Source organism: Echiichthys vipera (genome assembly GCF_963691815.1).
Source record: "Echiichthys vipera genome assembly, chromosome: 6".
Lineage (NCBI taxonomy): Eukaryota > Metazoa > Chordata > Actinopteri > Perciformes > Trachinidae > Echiichthys > Echiichthys vipera.
In genome coordinates this window covers 18460568-18482191 of record NC_139831.1, presented here as the reverse complement: position 1 = coordinate 18482191, position 21624 = coordinate 18460568, and the positions used below count along the sequence as shown (strand labels likewise).

The window sequence follows — 21624 nt, the reverse complement described above, 5'->3', positions numbered from 1 at the left end:
GTCCATGTTCGCTGTCTTTTATAGTTCTTCTGAAAGTTATGTGCCTTAGAAATAAAACGCTTTTGTAACGTCTCCCACCTGCGTCCTGTTTATACCAGAAGATGGTGCTGTGGAGCCGTCAGCTAAACACAATCAATAAACTCAGGACACAAGATTTCATCAACTTTATTTTATCCAGTTAAGTCTAAACATCACATCACCCCAGTGTACTGCAAAACAAAGTTTTTGTCATATTCTGTAAAATATTTCAATAATGCAAACTGTAAATGACTTCTTCCTCTCGAGTTGATTTGTATCGCTTTGGCTGTACTGACATTTCATCTCATTTGGTAGATTGAAGCTTCTTAACATGTAGTTTATGAATTTGATATTCTTGAACATATTAAAGGGGGATTAGTTCTAACGAGATGCAGTCAGAGGTTAAGGGATGCTCAGAAATAATGTCTAAGAATAGTATTCATCCCCTTTTCTCACTCCCTCGCTGATCAAGGATGTACTGAAAAGCATTGTGGTCAGGAAACTGAACAGCTTTAACAAGTAGTTTCTAAAATGTGCAGCATTTAAAATCTGTTACAACATTGTGCTTTTTCTGGACGAACACACCGTAAACAGCTGTAATTGGAAAATGCTACATTCAGTTACCTTTAACACTAGAGTAACACTTCAAAACCAGCTAGACTAGGGAACAGCTCCAACTCCGACACATCTCTCTGGAAACACTGACAATCTAAAGTAAAGTTTCTTATACAGCAATATATGTAAGATTTACAGCATATTAAACATTAAACACATTACAGAAATTACACACCATGATGAGCAAAAGATGCAAAGAAATCAAATTATTGTTCACAAGCGTTTTGGCGAAATGGAAACATTTGCAGTATTTGGACCGAGTGATTTTAACACCGGATCCTAAAATAATTTTCAAAGTTTCAAAATGAGGACAGGTTTGCCAAATACTGCTCAATTCTTTTTCACTCTCGTCCCTGATTTTAAAACGTCCGATGATAAATCTAGGATGCCGCTTCTTCAGACAGTCAAATATAGTAGCTGTAAATGTGGCACACAAATGTCGTCACCTTCATACACCAGTAGACCCACACGACACGAGGCATTTTCATCTGAATCCTGATGAATGATGCAGGAAGTTCCAACATCAGGCTGCACCTGCTTTATCTCTGAGAGAGTGTGAGCTGATGTAACTGTATGTAATAACTACTGTGTGCTGTGTATATTTCTCACTTTAACAGCAAAATATAATGAAATACTGAGCAGGGGCGTTGTTAATGACGCAAGATTCAAGCTGGGAACTCACCAGTCAGGCTGCAACTAACGATTATTTTCATTATTGATTAATCTGACGATTATTTTCTAAATTAATCGATTACTTGTTTTGTCTACAAAATGTAAGAAGATGGTGAAAAATATTAATGCCAGTATCTCAAAGTCCAAGGTGATGTCTTTAAATGTATTGCTTTGTCAGTCTCAAAGCCAAAGAAATTCAGTTCGATATGATATAAAATCAGCACAAACACAACATTTCCTGCCATCTTTGCATGAACAATTAGTCTGACGATTGATAAATTATCAAAATAGTTGGCTATAATTTTTCTGTTTAACCACTAAACGATTAGTCGACTAATGGTTGAAGCTCTAGTCAAATATTTAAAACACATATTGGTCAGATGGATGTCTCTCTATATATACAGTATATATATATATATATATATATCCTTGCCTTGAAGAATGCTTGAGAAGGTTTCTTAGAACCATATCTAACATATGTATATATAAATGTACTATAATACCTCAAAAACAATATGATAAAACTGCCGAATAAATATAAAATGTGTAACTTTGTGCAGTTATAATTAAACCTCTTAGGATGCTGCATGAAGGTAAAGATAGATACCATGCAAGTCTGTGTGAGCCATTAGTGAGCTGCATGGTGATCAAAAAATCCTGGATTCATTTTTGGAGATTAGGTAAGTGGGTCTCGCTAAAACGGTCAGTAATGACACGTTTTGTAGCCACAGTTCAGCTCTCCTGAGTGTGGCCTCGGTGTGACTAAATATACAGAACGATGATTCTTCACAGACGTTAAATCATATGAGGAGTGGTTTGTTCATACATGTTTGGCAAGCAGAATAAATAGTATGATAAACACTGTATATTAAGACATCAAATAGCACCGTGTTGGCCCATCAATGTTTGCCACCGTCATAGCATCACATTTTATAGGGTGGATCCCTGGACAGTTGTTTTCAGATTCATGATTAGATGTCAAGACGCCCCGAGGCTCGCTGAATGTCACTCATTTGGCAAAATGAACTGAATTAGTGTGAGTTTAAGTCAACGCCATTCTTTAAAATAACACTGTCAAGAGTAGGAGGTTTTCATCGTTGATGAGGTCTAAAAAAAAAAATTAGTACAGATTTGGAAAATGCATGAACTGCAGAGGTCGTTGTATAATCAATGTTAAAATCTGATTATAGTCAATTAAAATGCAGGTACGAAAACAGCGGACTGGCGACATACGATCGAAAAGTCACCAAGTTATATATATATATATATATATCCATAGATATATATATCTTTATATACTGCACAGAAAAAATGGCCACTTAAAACAACCTTACATCAGCCACTATACAGTATCTATCATGATACACTTTTCGTCCGGCCCGGTCGGAGAAAATCTTCTCTAGCAGTTACAATAAAATCAACAATCACATCGACAAAAGCAAACATTTCATTACAAAAGAGACTGAGAGAGGGAGTCCTCACATATCCATCTGAATGGTGGAAATGAGGAGACACAAACTTAACTTTGGCACACTGAATGAGGAGGGCTGGCAGAGAGGCGAGGACTGAGCCTGCAGCTGTGTTATGGCAGTGTTTGGATGAGGGGGCTGCACACTCATAGCCCTTTGTTGAAGTAGACCCTCTCCACTCCTGGGTGGTTGGCCCGGATTTTCTCCTGCAGCTCCGGCTCCAGGCGGCTGACTGACATAGAGCTGGATCGGGGGGGAGAAAACGCAGGGGTTAGTGGGTCGAACACATATACTGTAGGCGTGTTATGCAACTTCTCCGGCAGAGAAGAATCATGCAAACTCTGCATATATTCAACTAGAGGAAGGATGAGGTTCGATGACACACTGGTTACTATAATCTCAGGGTCAAGTTTTAACCTTTCACTTACCTCTTCTGAGGGAACAACGCACAGCACAGTGGAGTGGCAAACACCAGGCTGAAAAAGAAATAGATATCTATGAAACACATCTATGAGTCCAGAGCTTGTCGTCGTCTGACTGACTAAAAAGATACCCACTGTGCAAGAGTGAGGGTAGATTCAGTAGTGTGGTCATAGCAAGCTGTTTTTTCATGTGTACAAGCTTTAAAATCAGTGTTATTTACGTTATTATTATTATAGCGATATTGACATATCATGATATACTGTATGTCAGCCACATGTAAATGATATAGTATCAGCATGTTAACATATTCTCACTGACAATGTACTGCAGTTATGTGGTCAGAAACCAAAGTATTGCACACCTGTCATTTTGTAAACAATCAGGTTGGACCGAAGTCTGATTGACAACTGCTGCGAGTTCACTTCATCCCATTGACACAAACAATTTCCTACTAAAATCCAATTTTGCCATTGATATGCGACATTGCACAAATTGGCTTAAACAACCACAGATATTAAAAAGAATGCTACTTTGGTATGAAAAAGAGGTAAAAATCTGATGGGTGACAAATTTATATGCATATCATCCACGCCTATGAAAGGTCTGCTCATGTGTGAGTGGGGACCTCCCTCAGAGAGTTTTGAGCATCACAAACTCAATTTCCTGGAATTGGGTGGATTTTTATGCATCCATTTATGGTGTAAATGTCCTTATTTATACAACTTAAAATGTAAAAATATATGACTTGAAGCAACTAATTCTATTATGCCTTTATTCTGAATTTATTGTAATATTGTATTTGTCAGACTAGACCTCGGTATTGCGGTTATTATTCTCACCCTGCTTTGAGTGGTATCAGAGCAGCTGTTGCCATGTTTATGTCATACATCAAAGTGTAGCCTCAACATCGCTTCTTCTTTTGGTTTCATGGCAGATTGAAACATTGAGAGACATTGTTGTGTCTCCAGCAGTTTTCAAAATAAAGGCCCACTGCCACTTTAATTTTTTTATGTTCCCCTGCGACCGCCCTGGTAACTGCACTTGATGTGTGTGTGTGGGGGGGGGAGGAGAGCTGCTCAAATCACTGTCATGTCGTCTGAGCTGAACTGAAGGAATGTTACACAAGATTTTGATTGGTCATTCGAGGTCACAGGAGGCAAGAAGCGGTTCCAGGAAAACGCGTGGGAGGATATGTGGATACGTTTTCAGAGGAAGACAGAACAAGCTCTGTGTCATGTAATAAAAAAGGGAAATAAAACTGGAACGTAAAAGTGCTGAGAGAGCTTCAAACTAACAGATCGCATGAGCATGCTCCTCTTGAGATACGTCACAATTGCTTTTAACGTTTAAAGTGACATTAACATTAGGATCACTCATGTTTTGTATACGAGAAAATAAGTGGAAATTTGAATGGAATTTGTCGTGGCTGCTTATCAGGTGGGCCATCTCTGACTACTCACCAGAATCCCACCAGGCCGACTTGAATAGGTGCACTCATCCATGGGAACTTCTGAAAAGACCAGGCAGAAACACGAATGAGGGGCACAAAAGCAGTGAATTCCAACAGTAGAGTGGCTTCATGTCCTCAGCGCTTTTCAGCCCTCTGATGTGTGATTACCAAAAGAAAACCGAGTGGAAGACACAGAGGGGAATATGAGGTTCCCACCATTTAACACATTGAACTTGTGACGATGAAGCTGATGTTGAGAGGGTTACTGCGTGTGTCTTAAAGGGTGTAACTAATTCAGAGATATTCCTACCCTCAGAAAGGCCTTCTTTTCCAAATGGTTCATTAAAAACGGTGGAATAGCTGAAAAGACACAGATAAAACATCAATGCACACATTTTCAACTAAAGTTACAAAAATATAACAAAGTTGGTGTTTTTTAATTAAATGCCAAGGGAGGAGTTAACAGATCTAATGTCTAATTGGACTCACGATACAAAGATATTCATACCCATTCCTGGCGAAGCCATGAGGATCCTGGAGACCACAACCTGAGAGATAGCCTGCTGTGCAGCTTTCGTCGACTCTCCTAACCTGTTGTCATTCTCATCTGTTATGGGAATGCCATGTTGAAGCTCCCTGAATACAAGGATAAAGCAAATTAAAGAGCCAATATTGTGCTCAATTTTCAGCTTAATATTTGAATTTTGGGTGCCTGCTAGAACAAATTTACATGCTTTAATGTTCAAACTAGAATTACTGCTTTGCGCTTGTATGCCCCAGCCAACCAGTCAAGTTGCAGTTACACATCCAAGCAGTCCAGACTAACATAATATATTAAGTGAAGACTACAGTGAAGGAATTTAATAAAATGTATTAAGTTTATTTGTTGGTGAAATGTGGATGCTTCACACACATCTTCAGCCCGGCAGCACAGAGAATTAATACAATCGCCACAGTTTCAAGATTAGTGTCACCACTTCAGTATCTGATCAAATGTCTCCCCTTCTGTTCTTGAGTTATGTCATTGAATAATGGACAGAAACTTCATGATGTCACAGTGAAGTTGACCTTTGACCCTTTCGGATATAAAATGTCATCACTTCATAATTCTATCCTGTTAGACATTTGTGCGAAATGTTGTCATCATTAGCGCAGGAACTCTCGAGTTATGGCCAAAAACGCGTTTTGTGAGGTCACGGTGACCTTGACCTTTGATCTGCAAAATCTGATCACGTCATTCTTTAAACGAAATGGACATTTGTGCCAAATATGAAGACATTCCCTCCAGAGGTTCCTGAGATATCACATTCACAAGAATGAGTGGGTCAACCTGAAAACGTAATGCCTCTGATCATGGCTGTCACCTCGCAGAGAGGTAGATTTGTTTTTATTTTACTCGTACTTTTTGTCTGAATATACCTGTATTCGCCCTCTGTCTGAAACACTTTGTTTTGGTGTCTGTCTCTTTAAACCCCCCTCCGTAAAAGCCCAGTTTGCTCCGATTGATCAGCCTTTTCAGGTCTTCAGCATCTGTACTCTCTGCATCTCTGCACTGTCATTGCAATGGAATAACGGCACTGTAGCTGCACTTTCTATCTATATATGGTACAGTTGTGACATCACAACCGTACCGAAGTCCCGACGGCTCGTTTAAAGCCCCTGAACACCCACACAGGTGTTTTTTCAGTTAATCTGGCTGATTAGACCTCTGCTTGGGTCGGAGGTGGGCGGGGCTATGATGAGAATTTGATGGGAATTTATGAGGTCATAAATGTCCGTCTACCACTAAGAATGATAAAGGTGTACTTTGTGCCGCCTTAACAGGTGGAACAAAGCTAACAGCAGACTCTGAAAGATGTCAATCAATCACGGTAGACCCACCCACACAGTCCTGAGAAGAGGTCAAATCAACTAGTTAACTGAAAACACCTGTGTGGCTGTTCAGGGGCTTTAAAGGCACAGTTTCTGAATACAGGCTGTGTTTATTTCTCTGTGGATCAAGTGTTTTGATACTTTTATAGTATTCATATAGCACCAAGACCTGCTTTATAATAAATTTAAAAAAAGACATGGACACCTCACATTTTACAGTACGGGACCATTAAATCAGAATAAACTGACCTTTTAACACACCTACTAAGGAGGGATGGCCCTAGAATCTTTGTCTTTGAGGTCAAAGCTATTATGTATTGCGGTTGTCAAAGTGCTTGAAAGCGATGATGTACTTTGCTGAGTGTTGCATGTCCTCCGTACCTTTGTCTCATCAGTGGGATGTTGATACAGTTAGCAGCAGCTACAGCAGCAAAGGGAACAAACCGTCCAATCAGGGGTGAGATGTGCTACAGTAGGAGAGAAGAGGCATAAAAACAGGACTGACGAGATTAATCATTTGGCTCTGCTGTACTCCGATAGCACAACCAATTCAACCTTTGAGACAGTGGAAGATAATGTAGTGTATAATTCAGATGCTGAACGTAGTCTCTTCTATCATAAATCAGAATGTACAACACAGAGTCACTATAAACAAACATGATTATGCAAGGGCATGACCCTGGAAATAACCTAGCTCTTCTATGACAAAGAGACTATTTGTGCATGGTGCTACTACGATGCTGAGGTCAATACATTAAAAATGAGATGTAGAATGGGGTTAGATGGACTGATACCTTTGTTAGTGCATTTAGTCCTAGAGCGGTGGCAACTGCCCCTGTGGTGGCAGACACATAAGCTGTGCCAAGCTGACTGCAAACAAAAGAGTCACTGGTCACATCACACAAAAACTGTCCACACAAAAGAACAGTTTAATTAATACAAAAAAAATAAAAATAATATCGAGCAGTGTCTGTGCCAAAACATCTTTCCATTACCTGACAGTGATTGGAGCATCGCCGCTCCTGTTGGTGTAATTGACTATTGCGTTAAAAGACTGATTGATCCACTGCCACAGCAACACAGCTGGAGTTGTCCTGCAAGATTGAAACCAGCAGCTATTTAAGCAAGGACAGTGTAGAGGAGTCCACAGAACAGCAGATGTGCTGCTTTTAGTTAGAAAGTATGAAAACCAACTTCACTAGAGAGAATTTACATTACTAAAAATATGGCTTGCTAATGGCTTAATATAATTCTAATCTATTTTTTTTCTTTCCATATGACACATAAAAATGCACAAGTGGCTGATAGTGTTCTTACAAACTCAAATATTATGAGTTTGTAAGAACACTATCAGCCAAGGAACTGGAAGGACTCCTATACTTTCTAAACATCAAATAAATTCAAGGACTTTCCGGCCCAGTTCCCTCCAAAGCAAGGACCCAACACGGCATCATTTGAGACATGCTGGCTCAGAGTTAATACATTCAAGCACTTTCAATTACCTGTTTATTAATGTCTTTTCTTTCCCTTTCGAGATCTTGATTTTACCCCACAATTTAAAAACTTTCAAGGACTTTAAGGATCTATGGGAACGACTACTACTAATACTACTAATAGATCGTCCGTTCTACTCAGGTGTCCCATTATACCATGACAGTGAACTGAAGCAGCTAAATGGAATTCAGCAGTCGCTTATTTATGAATCACACCTGTGCTTCTCCTACTGTGACGTGTCATAATGTCCTCAGTGAAGAAGGCCTTTAATGTTATAGTTTTAGCAGCAGTAGTAGTAGAAAACATGGCAGTGATAGAGTTAAAACCTATACACGTGGGTGAAAATAAAACTGTGCATGTACTTACTTGTAAAATGTCATCATGCATCCAGTGATCGTCATGTTCATTGGGACCTGTGCCGACATGCGGCCGATCAGGATCATCTTCTCCCCAGTGTCGGGATGGAAAGCCGAATCAAAAACATATTTGGCTCTCCACAGTTCATCTTCTGTCAGCCCTGGAGAGACTATACCTTTTCTAGGAGACAGTAAAAGATAACATTTAAAGCAATTCCATTCATACGAGCACTGAATTTACATCCTGTTGCTGGTGCATTGCTGCTGCTACAACTGCACCTGCAGCTGTCGCCTGTGTTACCTGTAGTCGGTGATGACTTTGTGTGCATGTGCTAGTTGTTCGTTGGTGAGGAGGATGTTCCTGGGGTCTGTGACGGTGAAGAAATGTTTCGCCCGACCTACAAATGTGCTCTGGTCCCACCGGGGCTCCTTGATGTTAATGGAAGTGGATAGCTCTGCTGCCATAATTATCTGGGGAAAGGAAATTTGTTACAATAATCATATCAGGTATTTGTCAGCGCACAAAAGTGTGTAGGAATGATACTTCAATGGTTCAAGGACTTTCAGTCGCCTCCTCCTGAAGTAAATAGATGGAAGCAGGAATGGCACAAAACAGGAACATTAAAGGTTCTATATCATGCTCATTTTCAGTCTATTGTATTTGTTGGTTTCTACTAGAACATGTTTACATGCTTTTATGTTAAAAAAACAAACATTTTATCATACTGAATATACCTGGATTCAACCACTGTCTGAAACTACGTTTTAGCACCCCCTCCCAAAAAAGCCCAGTCTGCTCTGAATGGTCAACGTTACCAGATCTTCTGTATCTGGGCTCTGTGTCAATGCACCGTCACTGTAGGCGGGGAATGACTGTAACTTCGCTGTAGCAACATTTTCTACCTATATAAAGTATAGTTGTGACATCACAACTGTGCAGAAGTGCTGACAGCTTGTTTAACGGCTCAGTTTCTGGATACGGCTGTGTGCATTTCTCTCTGGATTGAGCAGTTTGATACTTTCACAGTATTTATATATCTCACTTTTTACAATATGGGGCCTTTAATGTCTGGCGATACGTTATCTAGAATAACTGTTTCATAACTGCAGTGTTATATCGGGCCGATGATGACTAGTATTACTCCATTCTCCAGAACTCACTCCACCCTCACTTCCCCTCACACAAGTCGCTGAAGGAGGACTTGTGAAAATAATGTTCTCCTCTGAATTGCCATCCTGCTTATTCAGCATAATGTTGCCATGGTGATGGCTGACCTGACACAAGGATTGTGAAACACTGAACTGCAAAGCCCTATTATGGACGCACACACACCCCCAAACTGTGACTGAAAGCAGCTTTAGGAAAGTGACAAAGCCCTCTGGGTGTGCCCAACTGCGAATGGCTACACACAGTTTATTTTTTTATTTTTTAAATTGTTTTGGGGTTGAGCTGGTTACGTTGGTACGTTACGCAATGTTCTATTATCACCCCCACTGGTGAGTATTTCATTTAAGATTTATGCATTTATGATCTGACAACCCAAAACCAGATAAGACTGGACTGCACTGAAAAGACACTGCACGAATCAAGAACCTCAGCTTTTGTGGACGTGCGTGCTCATTCTACCCCGTGTGTGTGTCCAGATAACCCTGTCTGATCTGGTTTTTAACCATTCATTTGCTATTTGCGTCCCTTGCTCCAGCTGAACTACTGGGGGACCAGAGTCACGCCGAAGTGCAGCAAGTCCATGCAATGATCCTGCAGCAGCATGATGAAACTCCACCTGAAATTGCACCAAAGATGGCTGCGTACTGGATTGACAAGAAAACAGAAAACTCTCTTGTGTGCAGGCGGCTGTGGTGTGTAAGAGGCGTGCTGTCTCTTTAAATTGAATTATACTCCATGGGATTCTGACGAGATGACAACAAAACACCCCCGTTTTCTCTGAGGTTGAAACACCAACTCACTGTATGAGCCGGATTTGAACAATGGACTGCGGGGCAACTCCTGTCAAATCCCATATCATGATAATTAATTATTAAAGATGATACCAGGGGACTGAACTTTGGACTGACACCTTTGATCCATAAACCCCTCAGCTGCCTCTACCCCTCACTCTCAGCCAATCCAAGGCGACCTGCGTGGCTACACATTAACCTGCAAAACACCTCACCATCAAAAATATCCTGCACATACTCGGCGCGGCATCTCATGACAGATGTTTGTTGTTGTTTTTTTTAACCTTAATTTCTTGTGAATTCAGCATCTATTACAGTGGAAGAAGCTGCTGTGGTCGCAGGGTAAACACGCTCTGTGACTGGATACGGTTAATTGTTCAGCCCGACGTAGACCAGTCAGATCTGGACTGTAACTGGAATTGTGTCTGCATCTGAACAAAGCGATCAAACCTTTACCAGACATTAAGAAGAAAACAAAAAAAAACACCCTTTTAAAAATGACTAATTACAAAACGGCATCTGGCCAGCCCGATGATTGTCCAGCTGTGCGCCCCAGATTCAACTAGTATCAGCCTGCCACATCCACACAGCCAAGCAGGCTTCTCAAGGAGCCCCACACACGTCTAATGACAGTTTCACCCCCAAGACCTCAGACACTAAAGTGCACGCTGGTCTTCCCTATGTCGGCGTCTTTATGGAGCCATTAATACATACAAAAGGATAGGTTACTTACTGCACTGTGAGCTCTGGCGGTCTGCAAGAGGTGTCCCTGAAAGGCTGCAGCCAGCTAATTTTACATGCAGCAGCAGCAGCAGCAGCGTCAGCACAGCTCAGCGCGCACAGACGCACATCCCCCCAGCGGCAGGAACCTCGCTGAGAAAGTAAAAGTCCCGTCAAAGCTGCAATCCACACAGGGGAAAAAGATCCCTGCAGTTTGAACGATAAATGCAATGAAAAAGTCTCGAAAATGCACGATGGTTTTTCTATTCTTCTATAAAACAATTGTCTTCAACGCAGCTGTTAACACTGAAAGGGAGGGAATTGAGCTTCATTTCACTCCTTCATTTAAAGGAGGCTTTTATTTTCAGCAGCGAGCTGAGCACCACATCCGTTAATGCTTTGACATTTCCCCACGCTGATTCACAGGCAGTAAATCATTATTAATTGGTAAAACTTAAGGATTGCCAAACAACAGCCCCACGTTGATGGGCAAAGTGTCCATTTTAAACAAAAACAGCAGTTTATGTAAATAAATCAATATACTGACACTACAGTCTACGGGTGGAGATCAAAATCAGAGTATTAAAGTATTAATTCTTGATTTATTCTGAAATATTATTTTTTATTGTTCAGAATTTGATAGAATATGAGCTGTGGCTACACCACTGCTGTCCTAGCATGTTTTATTTTGTGGGGAAAAGCAGTGATCAAAATTGATGTTTTTTTGGCGATGTTTTCTGCAGCAGGAGTTGGGTCTCTTGTACAGCTACATGGCAGGGTGAATGCAAATGTTTATGTGAACCTCCTTCAGCAACATGCAATACCTTCACTGTTATTGTCTCCCAAGCAGCTGCAATTATCACGCAAGACAATGTCCCCTGTCACACTGTAAAATGGGTTACGCAGTTCCTTGAAGCTAATAATATTGAAACAATGAAAAGTCGAGTCCAGAACTAAACCCCATAGAGAATCTCTGGAAAATCCTTGGCAACAACATACTGGCTAAAAAGCCTACTCCAGTTAGTGAACTGTGGAAGAGACTGAAGAAGAATGGACCAAGATCAAACCAGAGCAGTGTGAGAAACTAGTGATGTCCTGTGGGCGCAGATGTGCTGAAGACATTCAAAGCAAGGGCCTCTACACTTCCTATCCATTTCTGAATCCTATAGAAGAAAACATTGTTTTAATCTTCTCTTCTGACAAAATGGTTACTGTTCTCTAATATTGCTCACTGTTTTTTTTTTTTTTACAAAATCAAGGTTTTTGTTGAAGTGCGTTGATTACAAAAAACAAACATGCTAGTACAGCAGTGGTAGAGCCACAGCGGAAATTCAATACAATTCTGAACAATAAAAAAATAACAGTATTTCAGAATAAATCAAAAATCAATACTTTGTTCTCTGTATGTATATAAATAAGGAACATGGAACAAAAAAAGTCACCCAATCATACTTTATCTGTAATACAATTATTAAATAAAGTACCATGTTTTCTGTACTTATTTACAGTAAGCCTGATAATCACTAATATTCTATGAGCCGTTTTTGTGTGCCTGTTTCCATCTAGTGGTGACTGGTGGTGAGAGAGAATAAGACCACAAACGTGCATTATGAAGTAAATGACCAAGCAACGTCTGTCTTTATTTCATATAGCTGTGGCTGCAGAACATTAAGTTATCTTATGCAACTGATAAGACTGTAGTTTGTACTATTGCCTACTTAAATTAAACGAAATACATTCACTCCCGTAACAGACAGCAGAGCAGAAGCTACTTACACTATAACAGGGTATAAAAAAGAACATTGTCTGCCAGTGCCATGTGATAAAAATCAAATACAAAAGTGCAAAGATAACATATTCATTTCTGACATCTAACCCTATTATCTCCACAAAAGAAACTGTTGCACTTCAGTTACAAAAAGAAAAACATAATATTTACTGCAACCTTTGATTTGAGGCCATGCCAAGTGAAAGATGCAGCTTACATACTGTACAAGGAAACACTCTGGTCATTATTAACACCCTAACACAAAGATCACTTACATTTAGTTATTCTCAGCATTAGTTCTTTCATGTTTCCCGACAAATCAGGAGGTATTGTGACAGAATTGTTCATAGTAGCCATCATTTATAGAACTCAAAACATCATGCACAGAGAGGAATAAAGTTGAAAGAACGGTCTTTAGCTAGATGTGATAGTTTCCATTGGATTGTGATCATGGCATACATTTTTTTATTTTGGTCCATGTGGTTTGAATGCTTCTTTTCTGTGTAGCCTCTTGTTATCCCCGCCAGTGATCTTTACAGGAAGTAGTCTGGCGTACGCCGCGTCACATGTGGCTCTCCTCTGCGTGGGGCAGGGTCGAACTGTAGGCTGCAGCAGACAAAGGGAAACACTCCCCATCAACTCACTCTTTCATTTTTTTTTCATTAATAATAATCCATTCTTAAGAAAGTACTAAAAGTCCATAAAAAAGACACGTTTATATACATTTAAAGGTCCCAAATTATGCTAATTTTCAGGGTCATACTTGTGCTTTGTGTTTCTACTAGAACATGTTTACATACTTAATGTTCAAACTAGACAACGCCTTGCTGTTATGCAAGTAAAGCTTCTGTCAACCAGTCAAGTTGCAGTTTGCATCCAAACTGTCCAGACGTACATCATATATGTATAAAGTGAACTATATAGTGAATTTAATAAAATGTATTAAGTTTATTTGTTGGTGAAATGTGGATGCTTCACACACATCTTCAACCCGGCAGCACTGAGGATTAATACAATCGCCACAGTTTCAAGATTAGTGTCACCACTTCAGTATCCGATCAAATGTCTCCCCTTCTGTTCCTGAGTTATGGCGTTGAATAATGGACAGAAACTTTATGATGTCACAGTGAAGTTGACCTTTGACCCTTTTGGATATAAAATGTATCACTTCATCATTCGATCCTGTTAGATATTTGTGTGAAATGTTGTCATCATTAGCGCAGGAACTCTTGAGTTATGGCCAAAAACGTGTTTTTTTGTGAGGTCACGGTGACCTTTCAGAACCTAATCCAAATCAAAAACATGACATATAAATCCCACTTTTTACAATATGGGAACTTTTAAACAATAGTACTTACAAGGAGTATTTCAATGTGTCATCAAGTTCCATGATTGCTGCCTGGTTTCCACAACGATAACAATAGTTTGGTGCACTGAAGATCGTCACTACGTTGCGGTCGTGGCACCAATTATAACCCTAGATCAAGAGATTACCGACATGTTACCCATTTTATATTCACAACATGTAATGCCAAAACTGCATCTGCTGCATATCTAAAAGTGAACTCTAAACACATTACCTCCATCACCAGCTGGTGGGCTCTTGAAACCAAAGTTAGGCCGTTGGCGTGGTTGAAGGTCTCCGAAATGTCCTGCCCGAAGGTGTAACCAGCACCACGGGGTGAAATGCCCCAGCCACCGCGGTCATCTGGGTCGGACCATAACAAGTCACACATTGGACCCTGCAACATGGAGGAAACATTAGTGTTGTTTAGTTTATTGTACATGCTTATACTTATTTAATGATCTCCATTATTGATTCATTGACTGACTGATTTCAGATTGATTTATTTTAAACCGGGACAGTGCATAATAAACATTTACATGTAAATATGCATGATCATGGACCTTTTCAAAGACGTAAACATAAACATTAAAAAATGGTCCTAGTTTATTTCCTCTTGCAGTGAATGTGAATGACATCAGCTGACAGGAAGTTTACAAGGACCAAGACTGTTTAATAAACAAGGTAAACACATCACAACACAAGAAAAAACAACAACAATATTGTATCAACAGTATTATGTTCTTGAGTTATTACTTGATATATAAATGTCAGAAAATTGCAACGAAGAAAACCAAAGCATTCACATTTGAAAAGCTAGAACCAGTGCATTTTTCTTAAAGTACCAATACCTTATTAAAGTAGTTGCTGGTTGATTTTCTATGGATGGACAAATTACTTGATCGACTGATCTTTACAGCCCTAAACTTAATAATGCAAGCTTATGAATATGCATGTCTAATAGATAAGAATTGTAACATTTTAGGAGCACCCTTGTAGCTACATTCACCATCATTATATGTTGTGACAGTAAATGCGTTCAAGAGAAGTTTGTCTACAGTCAAATGGACCGACTTTACCTCATGAGGAACCTCCTGCAAGCGATCCAGCGCCCTGATGTGTTCCAGTGTGTCTATTGAAGGGGACAGTCCTCCATGGAGGCAGAAAATCTTACAGAAGAAAGAGAAAACAGAACGGGGAGTGACAAATGATGATGAGCCCCCTGTATCAGTGCTTTTATGTCACGCTACATCTGAATACGTCTTACCTGGTTATCTACCAGCGCAGTAAGAGGCAGATAGTCAAACAGATCTGTGAAGTATTTCCAAACATTGGCATTTCCATATTTCCTTAAGCACTCGTCGTAGAAGCCGTACACTTGTGTGATCTGTCTGCTCTCGTGGTTCCCTCGGAGGATTGTGATTCGTTCACGGAACCTTACCTTTAAAGAAAAATGTACAGCTAAAATAAAGTAAGAATAATCAGATAATAAACATTATCCTTCCCCGTACTCCAAATTCCCATTCTAGTTGTAGCTGACTTGTTTATAATATACATAACATTTTACCTTAAGAGAAACCAGGAGAGAAACTGTCTCCACAGAGTAGTAGCCTCTGTCAACATAGTCTCCCATGAAGAGATAGTTGGTGTCTGGAGACTTCCCCCCGATCTTAAACAGCTCCATCAGGTCATGAAACTGACCGTGCACATCTCCGCAGACTGTCACCGGACATCTCACCTCCTGCACATTGGACTCCTTTGTCAGGATCTCCTTGGCCTTAAATGGAGGACCAAGGGAAAAAAAAACACAGGATGATGCTGATTAAAAAGGTAACACAATAGTGTGGTACACAAGCCTTATTGATACCCCCGAGACACTGAATACGCATCATATTTCAGATTATCAAGTATTAATACAGAAGAATGTTATAGTTTGTTGTGGAAGTGCCACTCCACTGAGAAAGAGGTACCAGGAGTGGGCGTAGCTAGGGGAAAACATATTCGCAGCTGCATCCTCCTCCATCTTCTTGGCTGAGTTGCTTCGCTTTAGCAATGTACTGCATGCAGCTGCAGCCAAATGGTGTGCTCCACAGCAAGGCCACATGCATGAGGCGATACTTCTACCAAGCAGCTGCAGGACACGTAGCAGCTGCATTTGTAGAAAAAAAGCTCAATAGCAGCAGGTACTGACTATAGCTCGCCCGTCTTCCTGCGCAAACCTTACCTTTTCACATAAGACTTTGACCTGATTCTCGCTCAGCTGTTTGCACTCATTCAGTTGTTCAATCCATCCGTCCAACTCCTTGGTGAATGACTTGTCGTCCATGGCTGTTCTGCTGTCAGCTAGCGAGCCGACTAGCTTTAAAAATGTCGTAGGAAACCCACCACACGCAGTTTGGTTACGTGTTTGATGCCCAGGCTTTGCTGCGTCCTAGCGAGCTCTCTGGTCATTCGCAGCGTGTGTGTGTGTGAGTGTGTGTGTGTGTGCTCCGTAAAAAAGACTGCGTCAACTCCCTACCGCTTGATGGGGACAAAAGTTCACATGATACATAAATGATGTTCCTCTCCTTGTTGAAAGGCCAAGGTCACACAGGCACCTGTATTTGGACTCGCGCAGGGACACAGACCCACCCTGCTGCCCACTGAGCTCCAGAGCGAGGCTGACAAACGCATCACACTGACGTCATCGCATTTTTATTTTCTTTTATTATAATTATTATAAACGAGACTATACGCCACTTATTTTATGAATGTGTGTGTGTTAAATTATTTTGGTTAGGTATGGAATATTTTTTGGCTGGTTTAAACATTTTTTAGGATAAAGAGATATTGTTTTTGACTGAAAACACTGTATTTTGGACCTATTTATTTTGTATTATTTTGTATTATTTTGTATGGATTTTTTTTCCTTCACAAATGCAAATGGTCTGAAAAGAAACTACGAATACAATATTTCAAAATAAAATTTGGATATTATATTCTAACATTACTTGGACTGGAAAATAGTAAAGCAATTAAAACAATTACAGTTTGTAAAGCTTTACTTATATATTTTTCTTTAATGTTTTTATTTTTGTTATGGTGCCCCTTTGTATGTAATTTTGTCTTGTTCTGTTCTTGTCTATTTCTGTATTTGTTTTTTTTTTGTGTGAAAATAACTGTACTGTGAAAACACGATAAAATGTTTTTTTAATGAACATCTTGGCCAACCTTTAATCCCTTCAAAATTAAATTTCGTAATTATTTTGAGTCTTTCCCATGATTAATAATACGAAAAATAATTTATACAGCTGATATACTACAAGATTCTTTCAAGGGACTGGGATTGCATCCTACATTTCAATTAAACTGCTTTGTATTTATTTGTTACCTTTGTATTTATTTGTTACCTTTGTATTTATTGTTTTGTTTTTTACTTCCCTTTTTTATTGTGAATTTAAGTACTCCTTCTTCTTAAATGTACTTATGTTATGTCATCATAATGTAAGATTGTGATGTTCAAATAATAGAATAAAATGACTGCCTTATATGTGTACAGACATACATATACACACACACACATACACACATATACATATATATACATATATATATTTACACATATGTATATATATATATATAAAACCATATGTATATATATATGTATATATGTATATATACATATATATATAGTAGTTGTTTACTACAACTGTTTGTCACGTTCGTGAAAAATTACAAATAAAGTTGTGAAGAAAAAACAGAAAAGAGACGTTTTTAAATGATTGTATCCTTGTGTTTGACTGTATAAAAGATACACAGTCTATGGTTGAAGTAGAAGTAGGTTTTATTTATTCTACTTTATCATGCTGGCTTTGAGTTTTCTTAGTTGTTGTTAGTTGATCTTCCTCCTGCTGGACCAGTCAGTACCAGCAACTTCACTGAAAAGAAAACATTCACAGGTCAGTTGTAATCTTAACGGTGAGTACATCCCAACATTAACGTTAACTACGGGTTAGATACTAACATGACAGAGGTGTAACCCCTGACAACAGTCAGTTTGGTTTATTTAAAGTTATCATTCGTGAAGGGTGGTTGGGGCGGTATTGGTTCCCATGGAAACCACATTCAACTGAAATCAGAGCTATTAAGCTAGGCTGCTAATTAGCTAGCTGGCATCGTGTACGGTTTGTTTTGCACCTATTTGTTTACCAGACGACGCTGGTATTGGTTCTTTTTTTCTCTTTTTTCAATTAATAAATCCAAAATTTCATATTGAGAACAAGCAGGCTATAATCAAAAATAGATATTCATATAAATAACACCAGTGTGCAAATAATAAATATATTTCATTATCATACATTTCTACATGTAAACATAGACAAGACAGGTCCCAAAAGACACTGACTTAAACGGACTCTTGAATACAGAATAATTCAATTCAAGTAAATGAATCAAATAAGCAAGTACATACAAATAAATAAATAAACTTTTTAAAAAATTGAACTCAATGCATATATTGTTTTTTGTTGTTGTTGTTTTGTTTTGTTTTTACATTTTATAGAAATCTGTAGTTGTCCATTTAGATAGCTCCAGCTATCAAAACACGCCACACTGGAAAAACTACATTACCCATAAATGACGTCGCCCTCTCAAGTGCACATGCGCAGTCGTGTGCTCTACTCTGGACAGCTGTAGGAGAAAATGGCAGCACTCATGCTAGGACAGCAGGTAAGACGTTCAATGATTTTTGTGATTTTAATCATTTTATGGTATTTTTGGCCGAATTATTTATAGCTTAAAAACATGTCTTATTGCAATGTATTCCACCTGAGAACCAGAAAGTAACGCTAAATGTCCAACAAATCCACACGAGGCATTGCACTTGAATGACTGCTAACGTATTAGCCTACCAGCTAGCTGTCTGTTCACGTAAATTGTACAAAGCGTGCCAAAAGAGATTCAGCTCCAGTTCTTTGTTTTCTGTGTTGACATCATGCATTTTTGGTATTGTAGGTCCGCCAGCTCAGCACGTCTGTGGCCAGACCTGCATCTAAACTGATCAGGGTAAATAACGTTAAGCATAACCGCGCTGTCTAGTAGGACTAATGTTCGCAGTTTGGTTAATCTGTGTGTTTATGTCCCTTCTAGCCTCCCATCCAGATATATGGAGTGGAGGGCCGCTATGCCACTGCTCTGTTCTCAGCTGCCAGTAAGCAGAACAAACTGGACCAAGTGGAGCAGGAGCTGGGGAAAGTCTCTGTAAGTAAAAAATCAAGACCCTGAATTGCAGTTTCATGATATAAAAGTCAACAGATGATGAAAGTATTGATTTCCTCAGTGTTTTAAAGCAAGGTCATGAGGATATGTGTATATGTTTTTAATTAATTTATAGTCTTAAAATAAAAATGTGCAGCCCATCTAAGGAATAAAACACTGGGATAATGAGGTGATCATTGCTAATCCATGCTGTTGCAACTTAATCTACCTCTCCTCTAGTACATAACATTCACTTTGCTTTTGCTGTGTGCCATCTTGTTTTTCAGGCCCTGATCAAGGACCCCAATCTTTCCGGTATTGTAATGAATCCTCATGTAAAGCGCAGCATCAAGCAAAAGACTTTCCATGATGTTCTTTCAAAGGCCAAGGTTTCACCCCTCACTGTCAACCTCATCAGTGAGTGGTTACTAGTTGCTGCTATGTGTTTTTGCATGTTATCTTAATCATAGCTAAGTAGACCATAGGTATCCTCTTGTTACATAAATAATACAATTATACAAACGCCAAAATAAAGAACATGTTTTACACTTTTATAAGGTAAGCTTATAGGAACTGACACGAAAAAAACACATTTTACAGTTTTGTAAATGTAATGTGCTAAAATATCACACGTTCACTTTCATCAAGCAATGTTTTAATTTTTTTTCTAAGTTTGAATGTAATACGTTTTGTTTTCTGGCCTCAAACAGATTCATTTTTTGTTATACAGACTTGGGCAAAATGTCACACAAACCCTTTTCTGCTGCTGTTGTTTCCTGAGGTTAGAAGACACATGCTAAAGATCTTGTGCTGTCCAATTTAGAAAAAATATTTTTACTTTGAATTTTATTTTTCTCTTGATTCTCCTTTTAAGACATCTGAAGATAATTTAGCTTATATGCACACTCTCAAATTGCAATCAACTGCAGCACTTAATGTCTTTTTCCTCATGACCTTCATTGAGGTCACAGACCTGGGGACAACACTTAGCATAATACAGCTAGCATACGTTTGAGTTATTCTGTGGGCTTACAGTCTGTGAAAGTGTGTTCACAGGTTTTTTTTGTCGAAACAAATCTGAAACATGTGGTGCAAATCAAGCCAGATAACTGTAAAATAAAATGTAGATTTAAAAATGGCTTTTCATCAGGCCAATTGTCAGCTGCTCCACAAAGCAGTTCCAACAGCAGCATAACTCTATACACCTTATGGTTCGATCATGGTGTTAATAAACTTTGTAACATATGTTTCTAGGTTTGACATTTAGATGACTCATTTATATTGCAGTACCACACCAATATGTATTTTTGAACGGATGTAGTACAATATTAGTGCTGAACATGTGTTTTCTCACTTGGTAATGCAGAGAGACAAAAGTATTGAGTCTTGCTCAAATGTATGTGTTTTTGTGTTGCAGATGTTTTGTCTGACAATGGTCGTCTTCCTCTAACTGGTAATGTTATCACTGCCTTCGGCAAGATGATGAGTGCACACCGTGGAGAGGTCATCTGCAGCGTCACCACTGCTCAGGTATGAAATGGGCGGACATTCTGTACATTATGTTCCTGCACATGCTTGTTGAATCCCTTGCACTTGTCACCTCAAGTAAAATTATATATATTATATATATATATATATATATCACTCACTTAAAAGTAATGAATTGCATTATTTTTGTTACTGCAAATATGTTGTACAATAAACCGGTATTGATTAATTTTAGGCTTTGGATGCGGCTAGTCTTGCTGACCTGAAAGTAGCTCTTAAGGGCTTTCTTCAGAAGGGTGAAACTATCAAGCTGGAAACAAAGGTAGAGTATCAATGCATGATCTCAGAAACACACAAATGACCATTATACAGTAAAGGTGATTTAAACCTGTCTGATGTTAATCATTTTGAACCGTCTGTTATTTCAACCGATGTCTTCTCTTCACAGTCGGATCCCGCAATCATGGGTGGCATGATCGTCAGTATCGGAGACAAGTATGTGGACATGTCCACTAAAACCAAGATTCAGAAGCTAACCAAGCTCATGAAGGAAACTTAAGTCCCGTGGACTTAATTTTGCTAAAGATCAGAGACGACCATCGGGGGAAAACGCTGATAAATGTATATTGCTACCTGTTCTAGCACTGCAGTTGCTCCATGAACCCAGTGTCTGTACTTAAGTTCATATGGATGTTAATAAAACATTAAAAAAACTGGAGAATGGTCTTTGTTCTCATTGT

General features: G+C 39.1%; 3 protein-coding genes across 3 annotated transcripts; 1 reads left to right on the top strand and 2 right to left on the bottom strand.

The window, feature by feature from the left end:
• Positions 1-149: 149 nt before the first annotated feature.
• On the bottom strand, positions 150-11126 carry sfxn1 (sideroflexin 1). The gene is made up of 11 exons (XM_083915709.1): positions 11062-11126; positions 8671-8840; positions 8380-8550; positions 7515-7613; positions 7314-7389; positions 6901-6986; positions 5156-5283; positions 4958-5007; positions 4658-4707; positions 3203-3250; positions 150-3017 (listed from the first exon to the last, which is right to left on the bottom strand). The coding sequence occupies exons 2-11, from the start codon at positions 8832-8834 to the stop codon at positions 2921-2923; spliced, it is 969 nt and encodes a 322-aa protein (XP_083771835.1). The 5' UTR covers positions 8835-8840; positions 11062-11126; the 3' UTR covers positions 150-2920.
• A 1584-nt stretch (positions 11127-12710) lies between these two features.
• LOC310948446 (serine/threonine-protein phosphatase 2A catalytic subunit alpha isoform-like) lies at positions 12711-16739 on the bottom strand. Its single transcript, XM_083915587.1, has 7 exons — positions 16386-16739; positions 15729-15938; positions 15429-15602; positions 15241-15330; positions 14397-14558; positions 14175-14293; positions 12711-13422 (listed from the first exon to the last, which is right to left on the bottom strand). Exons 1-7 carry the CDS (start codon positions 16485-16487, stop codon positions 13350-13352), a joined length of 930 nt encoding a protein of 309 aa, XP_083771713.1. The 5' UTR covers positions 16488-16739; the 3' UTR covers positions 12711-13349.
• Positions 16740-18813: 2074 nt separating this feature from the next.
• Positions 18814-21597, top strand: atp5po (ATP synthase peripheral stalk subunit OSCP). The gene is made up of 7 exons (XM_083915593.1): positions 18814-18868; positions 19154-19204; positions 19289-19399; positions 19684-19813; positions 20814-20926; positions 21120-21206; positions 21333-21597. Exons 1-7 carry the CDS (start codon positions 18842-18844, stop codon positions 21441-21443), a joined length of 630 nt encoding a protein of 209 aa, XP_083771719.1. The 5' UTR covers positions 18814-18841; the 3' UTR covers positions 21444-21597.
• The last annotated feature ends 27 nt before the right edge of the window (positions 21598-21624 follow it).

What these genes read in the sequence shown, in the direction of transcription:
- sfxn1 (XM_083915709.1), bottom strand. Translation starts at nt 8,834, where the DNA reads ATGGCAGCAGAGCTATCCACTTCCATTAACATCAAGGAGCCCCGGTGG. An exon ending in GATGCTCCAATCACTGTCAG is followed by an intron (nt 7,390 to 7,514) that starts GTAATGGAAAGA and finishes TTTTGTTTGCAG; the next exon opens with TCAGCTTGGCACAGCTTATG. An exon ending in ATCCCACTGATGAGACAAAG is followed by an intron (nt 5,284 to 6,900) that starts GTACGGAGGACA and finishes CCTTGTATTCAG; the next exon opens with GGAGCTTCAACATGGCATTC.
- LOC310948446 (XM_083915587.1), bottom strand. Translation starts at nt 16,487, where the DNA reads ATGGACGACAAGTCATTCACCAAGGAGTTGGACGGATGGATTGAACAA. An exon ending in TGCAGGAGGTTCCTCATGAG is followed by an intron (nt 14,559 to 15,240) that starts GTAAAGTCGGTC and finishes TCCATGTTGCAG; the next exon opens with GGTCCAATGTGTGACTTGTT. An exon ending in GACACATTGAAATACTCCTT is followed by an intron (nt 13,423 to 14,174) that starts GTAAGTACTATT and finishes TGTCTGCTGCAG; the next exon opens with CCTACAGTTCGACCCTGCCC.
- atp5po (XM_083915593.1), top strand. Translation starts at nt 18,842, where the DNA reads ATGGCAGCACTCATGCTAGGACAGCAG. An exon ending in AGGAGCTGGGGAAAGTCTCT is followed by an intron (nt 19,400 to 19,683) that starts GTAAGTAAAAAA and finishes CTTGTTTTTCAG; the next exon opens with GCCCTGATCAAGGACCCCAA. An exon ending in GCAGCGTCACCACTGCTCAG is followed by an intron (nt 20,927 to 21,119) that starts GTATGAAATGGG and finishes GATTAATTTTAG; the next exon opens with GCTTTGGATGCGGCTAGTCT.